Source organism: Pungitius pungitius, chromosome 18, assembly GCF_949316345.1.
Source record: "Pungitius pungitius chromosome 18, fPunPun2.1, whole genome shotgun sequence".
NCBI lineage: Eukaryota > Metazoa > Chordata > Actinopteri > Perciformes > Gasterosteidae > Pungitius > Pungitius pungitius.
The window spans coordinates 9608991-9630076 of record NC_084917.1 but is presented as its reverse complement, the minus strand read 5'-3'; the positions used below and the strand labels follow the sequence as shown (position 1 = coordinate 9630076).

The 21086-nt window shown below is 41.6% G+C and overlaps 1 protein-coding gene across 1 annotated transcript in view; it reads left to right on the top strand.

Annotated features, from left to right (window-relative positions):
• The window catches only part of LOC119227048 (matrix metalloproteinase-17), a 55180-nt gene that overhangs the window by 21568 nt on the left and 12526 nt on the right, over positions 1-21086 (top strand). The window contains exons 2-4 of the mRNA XM_037485494.2: positions 2464-2596; positions 2733-2868; positions 12384-12670. Of these exons, the coding sequence (XP_037341391.2) occupies positions 2464-2596; positions 2733-2868; positions 12384-12670 (556 nt within the window). The remainder of the gene's footprint in view (positions 1-2463; positions 2597-2732; positions 2869-12383; positions 12671-21086) is intronic.

Here is a 21086-nt window from a genome sequence, read left to right as displayed (position 1 = left end):
TTGCAGAAGATTATTTCGTTGTAGAGACCAACTCTTAGGTTCTTCTCCCAAACGCGTAAGTCTTTCTTAGGGCAAAGACCCAAAGACAAAAAAATTCTGTTTTTCAGTTCGTTAAATTTGAAATGCTTGTAAATCCTTTGCCTTCTTACAATCTTAATTGCCTCCTTGAGCTGTCACTGTCCATCCTGTCTTGACCCTTTTTTTGTTCCCCTAATGGTAAATAGACTGGAACATCTTCCAACTACTTGAAGTGCTTTAACACTACATGATTCACCCATTCACATCCATTCATACACTGATGACAGGACCTACCATACACAGTGGCACCTGCCCATCAGTAACTAACATTCACACACTGTAGTCACAGCTAGAGGAGCAATGCTTGGGTTAAGTGTCTTGCCCAAGGACACATCAACATGCAGGTTAGCCAGGGATCAGACCAACAACCCTCTGATTGGAGGACAGTCGTGCTCCCCACTCACCCACAGTCACAGGAATATACTTTTGTTCCTCTGTCAGAAGTCATATGACTTGTGTTTATTCGGTTGAAAGTGCACAGTTTCAAATAAACACAGTGACACATATAATTTAGAAGTGCTCAACATGTTACTGAATTGGTCGGCACGCTTTCCTGCTCTCTCCCCAATGAGCTTCAATGTCAGGCTTTAAATTAGTTTGCTGCCTCCACAAAAAAGTTTCATGTGTTAAGTTTATGAGTGTGAGAACAGGACCTTGCGGTTGTGTAGACACGGCAGATGCAATCCATCACTGGCACACCTTGCTTACAGAGAATAACAAAAACCTCCTCTGGTGTGTATGGAAACGTGCTCATTCACACAATGCACTCAGGCGTAGGCTTTGTTAAATTGGCTACATTTAATATAGTCATTATTTAATTAATTGATTGTATAATAATAGCAGTGTTTCGCCATCATTATATCAGGCCCCAGCCCCCAAACCTCCTGTTGGAAGGTCATGGACATGCTGACAGACATGAGTCATTTCTTATTATGGACTACAGCTTCATTGGTTCTTCTCAAAAGCTGGTTGAACTTTCAGACTTTTCAGACTGTTAAGCTGCTTCAGAATCGTACATTACGTTTGTTTGGGGATTTCACAAGGGAGCGGCCTTGGTCCATTTTTAATCTCAGTATATCTGCAGCCATTTGGGGACATCATTAGAGAGCCAAGGATGTTTCCATAGTTATGCGCAGGACACACAATTGTACATTTTTGCTGAACCACATTATGCTGCATCCTTTTTTATCCTTTCTTTTCGCAATGCATAAATGGATGAGCAATATTTCAAGTTTAACAAGGTAACAGTTGAAATCCTACTTGTCAAAATGCTGTTTAATAATGTGGGAAAATCCCACATCCTGTATTAAATCCAATCTTACATTTTTAAGTGTTTTCCTAGATTAGGATCGAAGCTGCAATAAAAATGTGAAAAATAACATATATTTGCTTTATTAGAAAATGCTAAAAAACTGATTCTTGTCTTTATTTTGTTTGTACTTGATTACCGAAAATGCACATTTTACTGCCCTCCCCCTGAAAAACCGACGCTTCAGTTGATCCAAAACTCTGCAGCTTGCCTCGTAATCAGAACCAAGAGGAGAGGAGCACATTAAACAAGTCAAGGATAAAATAGGCAAAACCCAGACAACACAGAGCTATGAGGTAAATCATTCATTAATGGGATTTCACTGGCCATGTCAATACAGAGAGGGTGCGTTGCTTCCGCTCTGTGTCACCAACTTATTCACCAGGAGGCAGCGTGTTTAGTCTGGTGGAGACACATGAAGGGAAGATAGAAAGTATACCAGGTTTGATCTCAGGGGAGAAAAGGCCACAGAGAGGGAAAAGCAACATTCAAGTTACATCTCAACTGCGCAGCTTTGAATAACAGCAACTCCATTAGAATGGAATGGGAATGGAGTCGCTGTATTGGGTCACATTCACACATATGCACAAGTTGCAGCTTCTTTTGATGTTGAGTTAAGTGAACTCTGACTGGCCTAAATCAATAGCAAAGAATCTTGTGCGTTTGAGCCCACTTTGCACCGCCCACAATGATTACAAATATGGCCGTATAAGCCTGCCTTAGTACATGTAAGAATTCTATTTTTTCTGGAGAGCAAGTACAAAAGTTGTCTAAAGAATTATCTGGCAATGGGAGCTTCCTTGTGGTCCAGAACTCCTAACATGTATTTGTAACATATTGCATCCCTTTTGTTCCTTTGCCTGTCGTTAGTGTTATTTACCACAGGGATGCCAAATTTTCATCTGCTGCAACCAACTCTAAATCGCTTACATGCTTAATCTCAACATGCGAGCATAACATAACATGTGTGCACATCTTGAGCTCTCATGTTGGCCTCTCTGCAGCTCGGGCAAACTTTGAGTCGTTGAAATGCTTGTTATGACCCTTGAACTCTCTTTCTCCCCCCCCCCCCCCAGGACTGGCTGAGTAAGTTCGGCTACCTCCCGCCCCCTGACCCGGCGACCGGTCAGCTTCAGACCAAGGAGGCCCTGACCAAGGCCATCAAAGCCATGCAGAAGTACGGAGGGCTGACGGAGACGGGAGTCTTAGGTATGTGGCCGTCTATTCGGGGGAATCATGGGGGATGGATGATAGTTTGACCTCGTTGGAAGAAAATTATGAATATAAACGACATCCTCTCATTCAATCAACAACAACACTAACTATAGCCTTCTATCTTCTTCAGACCAAGCCACTCTGGGCCTAATGACAACACCCAGATGTTCTTTGCCAGATGTGTCTGAGGCCGAGGACACAGTGGGCCGCAAGAAACGGAGCCCGACGCCTCAGAACAAATGGAACAAGAGACATCTGTCCTGGAGGTAGGAACAATGACATATTAGTTCTAATAGGCGCCATGTTGATAACACTGCATTACTGTAAATCTCTTCAATTGGGAAAATTGCTCCTTTAAAAAAGACTATGGTCAGATTATTTGGATAATAAAGAGAATTACATGAGGAAAATCATGACCTCTGAGTTTGGGTTATACTGATGGTGTGAGTTTAAGCATCATTGTTTATTGTATATCAGATCTGAGCCTTGTGCCATTTTGTTGATTATAGAACTCTTCCTCAATTTGGGAAATATTTTGCCCTCTGAATCAATTCTGGCTCAAAGGAAAGGCACTTTTAATTGGCTAATTAACTGATTATAGATACCTTATAATAGAAACAAACACGATATCTTTTCAGTAAAATACTGAGATACGATTTAATTTAAATAGAGACATTTTTGTTTTAAGTGATTGAAAAGTCATGAATACCTTGGATCTGGATCCACTGTAATTATATTTGAGTGAATATAGTAATATCTCAAGTCCATCTTAATTATGTTGAATTTACAAGGTGACCCGGTCACTTTGGAAAAAAAACTTCAAACCGTATAAACCTTAGTCATCCCAAAGCGCTCCTGCAACACAATCCCACTTTATGATATTCAGAACCAGCAGAACCGGGCCTGTGCATACCAGAGCAGAATGCATGACTACCGTCTCACATCAATGCCTGCAAACATCTCACAGGGGAAAGGATTGTTTGCAAAGCAGTTAACATGACAGTCTACAAAAGAAAAGTAGGTAACACTGCAGAAAGGGGTTCTCGTGTATTGTACATGTAAATATTTTTCACTGTTGCCAAAATATACACCATACAAATGTTTTAAAAATGCAGTTCAAACCTACATGTGGTGATAGAAGAAAGTCAAGTGAGAACCCCAAAGAGCAGCAGAAGCTCTGCTACAAAGAGAGCTTTGTGTTGTGGGTGTCCCATGACAGAATAATATGGATTTGCGACCCCCTGAGAAGCCGTAGCCCATAGTGTGGGACAGCAGAGGGGGAGGCAGTGAAGGATCCGCGGGGATTCGCACAAGCTTTCAGGGCCGATTCCACAATAAACCCCTATAAACTGGTTTGTGTGTGCATCAGGAGAGCCATCGCACATTCACATATTCACTTTACATGCACGTGCACAGAAGGCTGTATTCATTTGCTTCACTCCTGGTGGGGTTCAACTTTCTTTCTCTTCTCTTTTTTTCTGCTGCCGACCATAAAATGTGCTCCTGTCAGCTGTCCAGCTGTCTTTAGTCCTTCAGTCCAGTGGAGAACCTTTGTATTCAGAGCACTCAGATTTGTGCTGGAGGAGTTGTGGATGAAATGCTGCAGCTTCGGATCCCGAGCCACAACAAAGCATTGATATTCTGCATGGTTTAGCCACCTCTGTAATTCTCTGTTCCGCTTTTGGCTTTTGTTTTTTTTCGACAGACACCATAGCACTTTGCCTTGTGATTTCCACAGCTGGGTTTGGAAAATTATTTTTATCATCCAATATTTCATGGTGTCTTTTCTTTATTAGATTATATGGCTGAACAGGGATGACATAATTGAGATAATGCTCTAAACATCTAATGAGTCAGATGCCATCTGACAGCCGTATTAAATATTAATATTTTGATCCGCCACATCAGTCAGATTAAAGCGAAAGTATGACTATTTGTATTGGTGCAACATAAATATTGCATCAATTTGTCATTTTTAATCATCTCATTGTTCAGTCACGAAGGCAAGGTATACGAGACAAATGGAGGGAAAGATGGGGAAACAGTTTACCCTTCACTAAGTCATTCCAATTATAGCATGACAGTGGCCTACTCCGACCAAGGCTGCTTTTGTAGATTTTGAGCAAGTGGTAGATACACATTGTCCCTGGGCTACGAGTAAAAGTGAGACTTGTTACCCGGTGAAGGCGTACAATTGTTTAAATTATAAAACAAAATAAAAATGCGGAGCTTACATTAGTATCAATAACTAATTTAGCTATTCTTAACAAGGCAAGTTAGTAACATTTCACAAAATATCTACACGTTCTTGATTTACAGGAACACGAGTCTGGAATGTGATTATTTTAGGTTTACTCTATCTGCCTTTGCAGCCGAATCGGTTTCCCATCCTCCATGTCTGTCTTCTTTTCTCATAAGTTGAATAAGAATATTTTCAAAAATGAAATGATATTCATTCAGGGAGGGAGGTTAGTGACAGCGTGGGCTCCATGGTCTCTCTGACAGCTTGGCGGAATAGCAGCAGGGGGACAAAGCAAAGCCAGGGATAAATTGCTGTGGAGAAGCTGACACACAATACAAGGTAATTATCCAATAGAATTTGTTTTGACACTTTTTATTCAAGTTTACACGTCCCAGATTGCTAATTATTCTATTAATATTTAAGGAATTGGAGTTTTATAACAGTGTATTTTAAAAAGTGTATGATTAATGAATGCTATACAAAGCTCTACATTAATAAGAGTAATCATACAACAAATGTCATGTTTACAACACTATCAATTAGTCTGTTCTTTTCACACAAGACTCACTTCTCCTTCTCCTATCACTGAGGCCTGGATCGCAATGATCTGGATGAAGTGTGGAGAAATAACAAAGTAATTATGCTTGCGCCCACATGCTCTGATTAAAAAATAAATATGTTGCTGCAAGAAGATGCGAAGTGAAATTATGTGCAGGTGCTAGCAGTATTGTACTGCTCCATAGCCCTACTCGGGCATCGCATATTGACAGAAACCTCGACTTTCAGTTTATTATGTTTACCTGTGGTGAGAAGACTTTTCCAATGCCTGATTTAGCTCATCGCGAATCTACAAATGGTAAATGTCTGTCTGGCTGGCACTTCACACTCCCCTCTTCTTGTTCACACACAACATTTGCATCATTGTGTTGAAAATGGGATGAGTAGGAGGCGAGTGTCGCTGTATGACCTAGCCAATGGTTTTAAGGACTTCGATTCAAGTGTTTTTTTTTCTTCCCGCAAAAGAAATGTAAGTAAATTATTTTTGTGATGATGCCTGCAAGTCTTTATGCCATAGCTGAGCCCTTAATCCCCAATTTAACCGATTACCCCGTTTTGTCTTCGTCTTACACACACCTCCACACAGCACACCGCAATCAGCAGTATTTTGCAGCCCAGTTGTGTAGGAGTCCACAGTTAGCCCATTATCTCGTGTTTTTTTCCCCATTATCACAGCAGACAGCAGACGGCAGTCATTAGCATCCCAACTGATAAGTCAAACGCAAGGTGTGTAGCAAGCTTAGAGAAGAGATTGTGACAAGGATAACACAGAGGAAAGAAAACGAGCAGGAAACATGAAGGAGAAGATTGCATATTTTTTTTCTGCATCTGCAGAAAACACCTGACTAAATGCTGGATTGAAAGAAATCAACGACTCTCACCCCTCTCTGAATGAGCGATGTAGGCACATGAACAAACACTTAATTGCAAGAAAAATCCATCATGGACGTAAATCCCCAGTGGGATCATTGCCTTAACGTTGTGTGGCATTTGGTATTATTTTAAGTCTATCATGGTGCCCTGCAGCTCAAAGCCATTGTTCTGTGAGGCGTGCAGGGTGCAGCATGGAGCTCTGAACCCTATACAGCTTGGAATGAGAAGATGAAGTAGAGCCATGTTTATAACTCAGCAGGTTCCTAAAAAAACAAATATCTATTCATAGCTATGAACGCACACACAGACAGGTGCTTGCACACTCCAACGCACACACAGAGACACTATTAACTGATCTAAAGGTAAAGTCAGAATGATCACAAAATATTCAAAATCCTCTGACTGTCCGTGCAAAGATTTTAGATATTTTATTGTAGTTCAAAGTGATGGTGTGACTTTGCTAAAAAATTCTTCGGTGGGTTGGCAGTAACTAATATCAATGAGGATTGATCAATATTTGATTGATATATCATACTGTGTTTTTTACAATGAAACGATGAGGCCCATTTGAACGTTTTGATGGATTTTGCATGTGGCATGGTGATAACAACCAAACCCAAATCATTTATTTCAAGAAACTATTTTGACTCATCTCTTATTTATTTCCTCATGATAGCGATATTTTGTTCTCACACAGATGAACTCTAGTTAGTGGAAAGCTATCGGTACACAAACATTTTGAATTTGTTTTTGCAAAAGGGAAGAAGAAGCTGCAGGATTTGTACAGGACACTTGGATTGTTGTTGTTCATCTCATCAAATGTTTTACAATATTGCCAATGATTACATTTCCTAATTTAACCTCCTCTTTTTTATGCAATTCGAGCAAGAAGAGATACGCACGTCACTGGTGGACCATTTTTATATGAACAATCGTGAGTAATAAAGAGGAAATATTCTTAGTTAGGGAAGCTTGTACCTTCGGATTCCCCCATAAATGAGCTACATCTATTATTGGCCAATCAGAAATCCAAAGTGGTTCTGCCATCCACAACAGTTTATTGACTTGGCTCATATTTTTAGGGCCTTGGACTCCTAAACATTTATCTCCCCGCTGCCATTTGAGGCCACCAACCTGTGAAATTGCTTGGTGGGCCCCTTAAGAATAACTATAACTATTGTTGAGTGTTATCTTATTAAGAAGTTTTATTATATTTTTCTCTAGAATTCACATTGCCGTCTCCGAATTGGTGACTTTGATTGTCGGGATAGACATAGAAAGGGGGATAAAAAGATTTTGAGAGAGGGAAGATGCACGCATCTTCAGCCTGAATGACATTGTGTGTGTGTGTAAGTAAGAGAAGTGTAATGCGTATTGGTAACACATAGCATGAGTCTGTGTCTCTGTCAGCAAAACATTTTTTTCTGTTTGGGAGTGTGTTTGTGTCCCCATACGTGTGTGCATCTGCAAACGCACATCAGCATATAAATCAACGTCTGCGTATGAGCTTTCAATTTCCAGAGTAATCAGCTTATGTCTACGGAGGGTAGCGGAGCACAGGAGAGGAATATTACTGTGTGTGTGTGTGTGTGCGTGCGTGCACGCTCTACATTTTAGCATCACTTTGGATGTCAGCTCATGTCTCCGGGGTTCAGCGGAGCCACAGGAGGTAAGAGCCTGCAGAGAGGCTGAAGGCGGGGGGGGGAACTGCAAAAGAGTCTGAGAGCTTTCTTCATGTGCTTCTCTCCCTCGGTCCATCCCTCTCTTCTTTTCACTTTCCGCCTCCCTTCATCTGAATCATCTCTCGACCCGCAAAATAAAAAAGGCCTGTAAGAAGTACGTGGGAATTAAAAGACGAAACAGGTGAAAATCGTGTGTGCGGGTTTGAGTGTCTTTCCACATCAGCTTAAGCTCATGCACACACACACACACACACACACACACACACACACACACACACACCTTTCCCCATACTTGAGCCTTCTCGTTTGTCAAACGACGGGGGAAAACCGTGCCACGGAACTCAATAGGTCGGGAAAGTGGAGTCCATCGTAATCAGCTTTCTGTCCTTCCAACTAATTTCAAAGACTGTTAAATTACTTTTTCCTAATCTGCGGCAGAGGAAGTAAAATGGGGTGCAGACCTTTTTCTTGCCTATTGGCCACATCCAACATCCCACACCTGGAACATGTGAGTGAAATTGTATTTGGTGCAAAAAGCTGGAAGGTTTGTCGCCCTCTTTGTTACCTGAGATAATGTTTTAATGCAGTACATTTGGCTGATTGTGGGTGGAAAGTTGTTTGGGATCCCTGCAATTGGAGCAAAAAAATAAATAAGACCAGTGAGCAAATTCCACTGTTGAGTTCATGGTAAATACGAAACATGCTGATCAACATTTCTCAACTGTAGAGTGTGGAAAGCGCCTCCAGCTTTGGCAATTGTGCTGTGCTGTTTGTTTCATGGACAAATTAATGCAAGGTTGTAATTTCCCGACCCAATGTCCCATCAAAGTTCCGGTTGGAATTGTCGATGGGCACATATGTATTTAAAAGTTTCCTTTTGCATAACTGTAACACTTAAATCTTCCCCTAACCATAGCCAACGTTTTTTTAGTTGCCAAACCCAACCCTTCAAGCACAGTTCACCACAACCACAATCTTCCCCCGAATGTAATCACATTGCAGCTGCCAGTCACTGATTTTGCAGAAAAGTGGTATTTTTGAAACAGCAACGTTGGTCGGGCAGAATCCTCCGTCGCTGATGTGTCCCTACAAGGGTACCCATGACAACCGTGTGATACGTTCAAAGACTCAAGAGAATATTTCCTTTCACTGCCCAACACTATAATCCATTTGAAAAAAGTACTCTCTGTAACAAGTGTCCTCTGACTGCGATTCACCTGTGAGGCGACATGGACGCTCCCCCAGCGCTTGAAGCTTAAAAGCAAATATCATTCCTTTTCTCTACAATTTTGTTGGGAAAATTATATTCATATATTTTTGATTTACATTTGACAACGTGTAGTATAATACGATGGAAACCAAAGACACTCAAAGTGGACCTCAATAAAAGGCAGCAAATAACATTGGTTTGGACACAATAAAATGTATTTGTTTCACAAAGAGAATACACCATATTTCATTGTCAGTGAATGTAATTTCCTGTTTTATGGTACAGCAAATAAACAGTAAATAGTATTTATCATTTATGATGGAAGTCAAGATGGTCTCTTTATCATAATATCATCATTCACTGCTAGAAGTCTATATACCTGCCTATGGAGGAAAGAGCTTCCCACATAAAATGCCCTCCCTCACTTACGCCTCCTCTCTCTCTCTCTCTCTCTCTCTCTCTCTCTCCCTCATTCACACTCTTATACCACCGTACACGCCTGTAAAACTTGTAAAGAGCTTTTGTATCTTTGCGGGTAAGGAAAAGGAGACATCACATTCTGTCAGAGACGGAAATGTGTCTGTGCCATCACTAATCCCTCAGAGTGTGGCAGCCTGGAGAAACTCTGAAACTTGAGGAACTTGTCATTCTCGTGGGGAACAACCTGTGATTCTGACTAAAGTTGCGACGGTGGAAGATGAAGCCATTTGGAAATATTTCTACTAAAGGAGAGTCAGTGTCTGCTTTCTGAGTCCCTCTTTTGCTCACTGTGCCTCATTTCATGGTCTCCTCTTTGATGCTCATTATCTTCGTCTTACCTGCGTCATTGTGTTCATTCAGGCCTTCGTTTCTCTGCAAATTATACATGTGTGTTCTCCTGAGATACTCGTGGGAGTGTCTCCTAGTTTAATTATGAGAAGAATACTAACCGTATGAACTTAGATTGGTTTAGTGCTTACACAGGTTGAGTCGTGCATGCACTGTGTTTCTGTCTGACACACATTGACGTGCACTCACATCTCAGCCAATCAGCCTCAACTTGAACTACTGTTTATACGTAAGTGGCTCGCTTTTTGGAGTGTAACCGTTTTCTTTCAAACCCCTGCGACGAGCTGTCAGGGGGAGGACGAGTATGTGGAGCAGTTTCCAGTGATCGGTGTACCAGCCTAGGAACACCTCAGAATCCTTGGTGTTCAAATACATTCATTAGTGCAGCAGAAGGAAAATCCTTAATCATGAAGCATGAAGGGTTGAATTATCCGATTCTCTCAAACTTCTTCCATCATGTATCAGGTGCTTAAACTTTCAAAGAATTTTAACAGCCTTGCTAGAATCAGAGCTCAATGTTTTCAGTCGTTGTTCCTTCATGAAACAGCCTCATGGTGGCTCCTCACAGCACTGGCTCTCTGCCCCCCACCCCCCCTCCCAGTATGAGAAACCCTGGACACATGTGGAAAGTTTTGAGATAAAATTTTACATTGTTTGGAACAGAATATTTCTGTTTTATGCTTAGTAGTAACCCGTTAAGCATTATATAATAAGTTTATTTTAAAAGAATATCAAACATTTGCTCCAGAAAAAATGGATGCGATACAAAGCAAACATGAATCAGTGAATGCCTTGAACAAGCTCATCCACACATTCTCACTGGTCACAGCACAGATGTAGTGCACGTACTGAGTTTACTGTGTTCGCTGCTAACTGCACATGTCTGTATTTACAAATTCACCTACATTTGCCATATTCTAACCTCTTCCATGCAAATTGCAGCATGATTGAGATATTTCCTGGTGATTTGACGGAAGGGCCACTTTAGTGTTGGTGCAGCTTCATGCAGATGTTGATGTTCTCCAGAGGTTGGCTACTCACCATCCATTTTATTTTAGTCCTGTCAGTGTGTTTTTGTTTCACAAATATCTTCTTTTTATACTTGGGGAATTCAGTCAATATGTGTTGGACATATTGCCCTGTAGTATTAAACCATTTCTCAGGTCTGTCTATCACAAGCAATATTCATGTTTTTTCTCTTTTTTTTCTTTTTTTTTGCTTTGAGGTGTTGTATTGCATTATTTGATACAAGACACGGCACTCGGAAAAAGTGGTCAAGCTTGTTGATATAATCAAGCTGTTCAAACGTGCACCGGAGCACAATGCGCTACCAGAATATCCTTCAACACCTACTAAATGTACAGATTCTCTGTACTAAAAAGCATTAGCTGAAATAAATAGTTTACACTCTATTTGGTTAGATTTTGATTTTTTAATTAATACAACAACACAAAACAATTTGGAAGATAGCGATAAGATGTGGCGACGCTCTGTCAGGGCCATGAGCCTTGATGAAATGTCCTCGGGCGGCCTGCAGTGGCCAAATCGCTTCTTGTGTTTGCAGAGTGCTTTTGTGAGGAGAAAAAGGCAGAGGAGGAGGCAAGATGGGAAACATTGGAGAAAGGGTGGGGATTTAGAAAGAGAAGAGTATACAATGTTGTGGATGATTGTCTGTTTATTTTTTGTCCTGTTTCAGTGGTAAGATCCGGTGATAAGGAAAGTAAAGGGAAATCTAGCCTGAATCTATTCCAATTCACATTGTATTTACTATTTATTATCAGTATGTGTGAGCAGCTGCAGCTAACCATGACATTTAAAAAACAATGGAATTACTATATGCAAACATCATTTTCATTTCTGTGCAGTTCTGTCCCAGTGGCAAACCTTGCAAACCATGATGCTTTTTTAAAATGTCCTTTCATTTTCCTGCCATTATGTGCTGTACAATGTAATCTAGAAAAACAACCTGCTTCTTTCTTTGCCGTACATTTTCCTGTTGTGTCCCATCCACAACTTCATATTTATGCATGAACCCTATATTATAATCATGTCATCATATCACACCTTACATGTCCTATTCTTCTATCTCCTAGCATGGATTGTACCTCCCTTTCCTCCTTGCTTTGTCTTTACCTTCCCCTCTTGTTCCTTGTCTATCATCACCCTCTCCTCCCAGATTCGCCCAGCTCTCTCTCCTCCGGTCTCCACTTTTACTTTGCTCTTCTGTCAGGTCTCCTCCGATCCTCTTCCTTCAGCAGCCAGCTCTTCTCCCCTCTCTTTTCCTGTCATCGCAACTCCTCCCGTGTCCGTTTTCCCCTTCTTCCTCACGCCATCTTGTCTCTTCTTCTCTTATGTAACATACCTGTCTCCCTGTTTCCTTTCTCTCAGAGTGAGGACCTTCCCCAAGGATTCGGCCTTACTGGGCAGGGACACGGTCCGAGCCCTGATGTACTACGCCCTGAAGGTCTGGAGCGACATCGCACCACTCAACTTCCACGAGGTGGCCGGCAGCGATGCTGACATTCAGATAGACTTCACTAAGGCCGACCACAACGACGGCTATCCCTTCGACGGGCCCGGGGGCACGGTGGCACACGCCTTCTTTCCCGGGGAGAGGTTCACGGCCGGGGACACGCACTTTGACGATGACGAGGCCTGGACCTTCAGATCTCCAGGTGAGGAATCTTGCCGTACTGAATGCTTTATTAAACCAGTGTCATCGTCTTTCTACAAATGTGTGCCATTCATTTGATGCCAGCAGGACCGAAGTAATTACACTCTACTATCTAGCGGTTTCTTTATGTTGTTTGGGGGATTTATATCACTTAATGCTTATGATTTAAAATGGGCACTGGAACAATTTCTAAACTCCGAACTTTTTACAACTCCATCCATAATATACATTTGAACAATTTCTTCTTTTCTTTGGTGCTTCTCAATATGATATCCAGATCATTCATACAGCAACAAACTCTGTAAGTAAAGATATAGGCTGGTGTGGTGTGTGTGTGATCAGAGCTTTGTTTACATGTACATGAATCTCTGTTTATCGTCCCATTGGCGATCTGCACTGTGTAACTAACTGCCAACAGGTTTTCATTTTCACTTAACTACAACTGACAGGCCACTAATGGGAAACTTGCTGCTCATTGTAATCTTTCTGAAGATCAGTGTCACATCGGTTTTAAAACCTATTTAGCTTTTGGCTTTTCTAATTCACCCAAATTAATTTGATTTAGGTTGACCTTGGGTTGAGTTTCTACGTACCGCCGGGCAACGGCTTTCCAAGATGGTCTCTAGTTATGCCGTCCTTTTGGTGAGCTGAAGCTTTTAATTTATGATCACGACGGGTCGTTAACCAGAGCCAGGATCACTGTTATCTGTTGTATTGTATTATTATTAGGTCTGTTTTTACTCATTGACACAGGCTGGGTTTGACCCATTCAAGTCAAACACATTCATGACTTGTCAGTGCTTTGAGCTGTGTGGGCTAATAGATTGCTTTATGCAGTGGTATCCTGAATGATCTGACCAAATGACTTTCATCAAACATTTCATTTGAATTGATGATTACCCTTCTGAGGGAGATGTGAGAGTTTGAAATGAGGACAGAATGGCAGCGCCTCTAAATGGAATTCAATCAGCTCTGCCAATCAAAAATAGACAGGCTTATATCAGAGATATCCACTATGCCTTGACAGCCCTACAAAACACATCACGCTGCTTGGTTTTTTGGGCTTGTGAAAGTTACCTTACGCACATTCACTTTTTAATACATTAACTCACTCGTTGACTTCTCTGCAGTCATTGTTCACCTGCGTCCTCTTTGCACTCCTGCAGAGAGTGCTTGTTATTTTATGGGTAATTGTGAATTCCAGACTCTTTGCCTTCTTTTTGTGTGTGTGTGTGTGTGTGTGTGTTCACTGGTGCAAATTCAATTATTGGTGGCTTAGCAGGACCATTTTTTTAAAATGTGACCTAATCGTCACATTTTCCAAACCTCGGCGGTCTTGTCACCCAGCATCATCCTCATTTATCCCGCTGTCCTATGCTTTTTCTTTTTGTATACAGAGGGGGGGGGGGGGGGGAGCTGGAAAGCAGTAAAGGGCAAGGGAGCAGTATAAGTCCACTCATCTGGATGAAATAAGCGGCTGGAGTGATCTAGTCGCGTTGAATGCATCGTCAGGCAGAGGCGGTCAGACGAATGATAACATGAATCATTAACTCTCCTTTTCTCTGACTGGCTTTCCTTAGTTTTCCTTTCATTTGGATGACTAAATTTGAAATGCCCTTCCTCTCTCCTCTCCTCAGTACCTATATTCTCTTTTTTTGAAAGAGGGATGAACAGCAGAGGAGAGCGATACACATGTCGGGCAATGAAAGTTCATATCTCTATGACGCAATTATCAAACTCTCGGTCCACATGCCGGTGGGATAATGCTCTCCTACTTTACCAACCCAAGAAAAAAAAGGAAATCCTTTTTGACCTTTAAATTGCAATTAAATTGCAATGTGACAAAGGCTTCAACAGTAAGGTTCACGCTTGCAGTAAGATTATAGATTATGTGAAGTTAAGTTTAAAACGCAAAAGTGTGTATGCAAGAACACATGCAAACACGTTCAGACTGGGGAATAAAGCAAAGTGTTTCTAGAGGGGCGCAATCCTCCAGAGTTAATTTAACATCCAGCTATAAGGGTTATTGGAACGCCTTTATTCAGTGATGCACATAAGCTGATACACTAAACAAATAAGCAAAAAAGGTTATTACAATTTTAGGTCATTGGTTATCTCACGGTAAAGCCCCACAAATGATCTATTGTCACCTGTTACTTATAGCGACCAGCTGCAGTTAAGAGGAGGCACCGTGGGCTTCAGTGAGTAATTGGGAACATGATGCAGTCTCTCCTCACATACATGTCATACTGCTTACACACCAGGCGATGAAAGAGGTGTAAACCTCATCTGTGAACATCTGGTGCACAGGTGAACGATTATGTCTTTTTCAGAAAATTACACATAGTAGTGAAAGGTGGCGAGGCAAAAGAAACACCCCCCCCAGCCACAGTTTCAGTTTGGCATATGATCGAGATTAGTTGCTGTGTATTTTTAAGGTTGGTAAAAAGGAATTTGGCCAGTTAAGAAACCTGGACTTTCACGGTGCGGATGTTGTTGTTGTGAAAAAAAACTTCTGTTTGCAGATTTCATTTTTGTATTTCATATTTGGTTTCTATAAAATTGCAAATGGTGCCTAAGCGTGCGCCAAGAAATATAAGGTGTGACTAAGGATTTGTGATGTGTTGGGTTCGCCACCTTTACTCGTCTGTTTCCAAGGGAATCCTTTCTGTCCTTCAGGTAGAATCAGAGTTTTGCGACTTATACCTATTTCTATATACACGTCTTTCTCACCTCTCCATCAGGCATCCCAAAGAGAGCGTTTCCTCGATGAAAAATTCATGATAGAGCCTGACACGAATGCCTCTTTCAATCCTCAAAGCAAAACAGCAAAATCTTTAAGCAATCAGTAACTTCTCAACCAGTTGCGCTTGCAATATAAATGATTTTGCCACACAAATACATTGTTGGTAGACCATTACACTCACTGTATGACTTTCAGTGCTTTGTGTGCATTGTCTTGTGCAATACCCTGATAAACAGACTCCAGTTACATTTAAATGGACTAGTGCATTACTTGATATTGCTCTATTCTACAACATGGTCGATGGGCCATTGGAACAATTGGAACATTGGAACACCTACAATTGCATTATTTGGCTTTTTAAAGCATATTTGTTAATTAGCTAGTTATATTTAGTGTTTTTGGTCTAATGTAATTGTTATCGTTCTGCTGTGTAGCTTTGTCTGCATTTTGTCCAGATTTTTCTCAGGACAAGAGCTTGACATTTAGTGTGCGGACAGGTGGTCGCTTGTCAAGGGTTTTAAGCAGAACCGAAAGATTGACTATTTTGCAAAGTAATTAGCTGAAATAGTTTGAAACAAAGAGGGTTCAGTCTCTTGTCTATTACCTCAAGGCCGTGAAACAAGCATTGTGCTATACCTAAATTAATTTAAAGTCTGGAAATACATTTCTGGCTTGTTTCTCCGTCCCTATTCAATACAGTCACTTCACTCTAACATGGTCGAGCCAAGAAAAAATGTAAGGAGTCAAAAATTGGTTTAACAATTTGCTCGATACCACCAAGTTCCAATTCCAACTTTTTTTTCCCATAAAAAAGGTCCGCAGAGAGATGCACAGCCCCGCAGTCCATTTTGACCTTATGTTTTCGATTAAACCTAAACTGGATGGAGCTTAGACGGTGTGTGTGTGTGTGTGTTTGTTTGTGTACGTCCATCCCGGCTGCTGAGTCTTTGATGGGGCCAGGACCTGCATGGGTCTTCCTCCTTTGTTTCCTAATGTCAGGGCTGTGGGCCATATGTTACAGGACAGCAGCTCAATCTGCTCCAATCAGACCTCCCACCAGGCCGCAACAGTGGCAGGACAAGCAGAGGATGTAGGGCAGCTTGTGTGTGTGGTTGGGGGGGGGGGGGGAGGAACAGCTGCATATATGTACTTTTGGTTAATGGGAGTTGGGCAGTAAAGGAGGTAGCGGTCAGCAGTGCAACCTCTATAATTGACTAATTCATTGCTATGCCTCAATTATAAAAGACAGTTATTTTGCAGGTTATAAAAGTACTACTATATAGTGAAAGTGTATTTAAGACCTTTGTACTTGAATACCAATACAGTGAAAGCACAAACTCGACTTGAAAACATTTTAACGGCAGTGTTATTGCCTTATATTTTTTTGATGATCAAGTTTTTTGCCAGCCACAAATAATCCAGAGAGACTGAAGGACGATGGTTCCCATTGTGTTCCTTCAGTTGGGGGAGAAATTCTATGAGTCTTTGTACCTGGTTGGATGTCATTTGGGCCCACTTAAAACTCAGAGAGAGAGAGAGAGACAGACCTCTCTTCGTCTCCCTCAGCATCATCTATTTGTCGCTACGGCATCCGTATCCCTGCTTCTATGTGCCGTTGTACATTTAAGGCACATATGTCAAACTCGCGGCCCACGGGCCACATACGGCCCGCCGGGGGCGTCCAGTGTGGCCCGCCGCCGGAGTGCGTGTACCTGGTGACAGCCGTCACCCTCAGCTCCCACCCCCCGTCAGCCGTCAGTGGCGTCAGTGGCCGGCGTTCGGTCGGAGTGGAGCAGTATCTGGTCCGAAACAGAAATGAGTTTGACACCCCTGATTTAAGGCAAGCAGACGTTTAGAACCAGCTCAGCTGCGCTTCCATGAAGCTAATAGATTCGTAAATTGTTGTTTCAAGCAACTTTTTCAAAAGCTCTGTAATCCCTTGAGAAGATGTAGACTTGTTAGGTGTCAGCCCAGGGCGTAAAAAGTGAATGTCGGTGCTGCTGCGGCAGATTGCAGAGCTATGTAATCTAGAAAAACAAACCTTATCAAACGCATCCTTAGCTGAGTAATTGCCTTCGCTAATTCCCCTCTCTCGTCTCTCGGTGCATTGTTCACTGCGGGACCCTGCATCGAGGTCTGCCAAGGCCATCTCCTAATGTGGATGATGGTGCTGAATTTTGGAATATTAAGCTGCACACTGGTTCACACCTGCTGTGTGATTGACAGTTCCGCCCTCCATTAGGAGTTGTGAGAGGGCGGAGTCTGTGAGACAATTAAGTGGAGGTCTGGAAGTGTTGTTTTTGCTTTGATAGGCAGCAGATTGCTTCTGTGAATTAGCAGCCTGCCAGCAATCTGCTTCTGCAAACTGATTACCCTGACTAAAGCAAAAGTGTCATTAAGCAAGTGAATTTTTCAAGACATTAATTTCTTTCCCTCTGTGTGCTGGTGGTGGTGTGGTCATGAGCCCTCGTGTGTCTTCTGCAGAACAAAATGAACCAACAGAATACCATTGGACAGTTTAATGCTGCCCTATTAAAATGAATTTAAATTCCTTATCAGATAATAGCCATTTTCAATCACATCACATTTTCCTGAACTAAATTGACCTCAATGTTGTCAATTGAATTCTCGCTCACATAATACACTTTTTCATTCTTTTGTGTACTTTGTGATCGAGGCAGCGGGGCCATTTGGTTACTTGTTTTCACCGTTGCTAGATTTGAACTGTGCCAGCGTACAGACTTGCAGTATCAGCAAGTTTACACCAAGTATGCTGTGTTCATACATATCTAGTGGATAAAGATATGAACTCAGAGCTCTGTCAGGGCTCACTGAGCATACAGGTGGGGTAGCAGGAAGGAAAGAAAGCCTTAACATGTTTAAATTGACTTGTTTATGCCACTACTACTCTGTCCAGATAAGTAACAGATCATTTGTAACTATTATTTCTCTGAATTTCTAGTGCACTGATTACCATTCTCATCAGCTTCTCAACCTGAAGTAAAAATATAATTAGAAACGATACAACTAACAATGCAAAATGACAATCGCAAAACCAATATGCAGTTTTTAAAATGAAGGTAAATCAAACACGAGCACACGTGTGTAATTTAATTGTTAGCCACCACATCACGTTATTCCCATCCAATGCAACGGCTAACCTTTCTCTTGGGTGGTCCAACCACATCGCAATGAATGGAGCACTCAACTTCATTGTATTCATTGCATAACAAATTATCCTTATTTGGTTAATCTGAATCTGGTTCTGTTCGAACCATCATACCCCTTTAGACAATAAAGGTATTACTATGACGCTGTGGTGAAACACTGTCAAACCTTCACACACCATAAGGGGTTAAGAACCTGAATGGTACCTCTGTATGTGTCATTGTGCCACCGAAAACTTTGACTAGTTTCAATACCCACAGTAGATTGCATAGCTATGATGACAATAAACAAAGATTCAACTTTAAAGGTTACTGCTATTAAAAAATGTCATGAATACATTAAAATGCAGCTGGAAGAACTTGAAAAAATGTTTTCTAAAAGGGTCTATGAGAAGACAACATAACATGTCCTAATCTATATTCAGATATGGTAAAAAGCAGCACCACCAACTGTAGCCTTTCGTGGTTTGTGAGGAAATACCAAGAAAAACAAAAAAAGTGCAGTAATCAAGTCATGTAGAACGTGAAAGTGAAATGCACAGGGAGAGCTGTAAATTCTCTGTGATATCAGATGTATTGATGAGGAGAACCGCTGAGGGGAAGAAGCTTTTATGGCTCCAATTATCCCGAGTTGTTTCTTGGAAGGGAGAGTTTGTAGAATGTGTGTGAAAGAAGTTGGTGATGATGTTCAGTGCAATCTTCTTGCGCCCGAAGGGGCAGATATTTTGGAGAATGAGTAGGTTGTTGGCAATGATCTCTGGTTACTCAATTATTTGTGCGGTCTGGTCTCATCCAGAAAGAGAAATGTTTTGCCTGATGGTAGACTGGGTGTTGGCTGTAGGCCACTATCAGTGATCACTTGTACTGTACCTCCTTAACTGTTGCATGAATCCTAATCCCATCCAATAAGCCTGTTTAAGTAAACGTAGTCCTTTAAAAAGATTCTACTTTCCAGGAATGTGTGGACAGAATTCTGTTGATAAATGTAACACTATAATAGAATGAGATAAAGGATGAGTGCTTTATGTTGGTCAAGTGTTTCCACTGCAATCTAAATATTAACAAAGTCCTCACTGCTTAAGACGTTTCTGATGTTTTAATGGTGATTCAGTAAATATTTGTTTGAAACTTAGTTTCCAAGAGTCGTATAGGGATTTTGTAAAAGGCTGGTGCAAAACAAGCCACGGGGGGGGGTCTGTAAGATGTAAGGTCTTTAAACATGTCCCCTGGCAATCAAAAGTTACTCCAGACTCATGTTGACTGAGCTAGTTGTCAACAAACATGCCGGCCCTGTAGGCAAACCTCGGGGCGTCAGCTGAAGGGCGTGTGATGTTTTCTGAGGTAGCCGTCATTAAGGCCGTCTGAGATCAAAGCCGCTTTATCCTCTGATCCTAGCTTTTTAGCACTGTAGGAATGGAAGACACGAGGAGTTTAGAGGTCTATTAAACTAATTCCCATCATTATAATACAATGATAGAAATTAGGTTAAATCCAGTGGAACAAAGATGGAACCCCTAAATATAAAATAATCTGTCAAATTAAACACAATTTTCTCTGCCTCCATCTCTCTGCCTTCATGAATTAATCTGGTTCATCCATCCAATTCTCTCTGCTCCTTCTTTGTCCACACGCATCACGTTCATTCTGTCAGCTTCCCGTACGCCGTGAATATGATGACATCGTACATACTCTGTTCTGTTCCCTCTCTCTCTCTCTCTCTCTTTTGCTTTGTCCACCTTTCCTCTCTGCACCATGTGCTCCTGTAGATTAGAGTTGGCATTTGCCTCCTGAATACCCCAACTGGGTACTGTAAGCATGCACGCAGGTCCCAAACTGAGGCCAACCTTAGGTTAGCCGCATGCAGACTTCAGCTCAGCCACCAAGGAACTCTAAGCTAGCTTGGCCTGACACGCTAGCTCTCCATATTCCTGCAAATCTAATTCTGCAAGCGCAGGTTTTGTCCTGCTTGGCAAAGTCAGACAAAGAGTCTGGGAGGCTTTTTTTCTCCTGTTTCTTGCTGAACATGGAGGGAGGGATGCATTAATGGCCAGCTGCCTTTTCAGGAATCCCCCCGCACAGTTTTTTTGATTGCGAGTCTAGGGACTCGGGCAGTTTTACCATAGTTATCTCACTACACCACATGCCTAAGGGCACTCAAAGCCTGAGCTGTCTATCATGCCTTTTAATTTGTACCATAAGCAGATGAGCTGAATCAGCACACAGAGTAAATTGGTGACATTGCTGAGTGTCTCACCTGGCGATTCACAAAAGATTACAGTATAATGAACAATGCATCGAACACGTTTGACCATCTGGACCTTCATATTGGTCACGGATAAAAAATGCTGCTTCAAAGCTTTGTGTATGATCTAGCTATGAGTACATAGCTGTAAGTCAGTAAGTGGTTATCACATTAAGAGATGACGTCTTAGAATTATTGGATGGGCCACAGGTTTTATTCATTTGTAGCACTGTGACTAACTAGTTGCAACAGTACTTTCTGT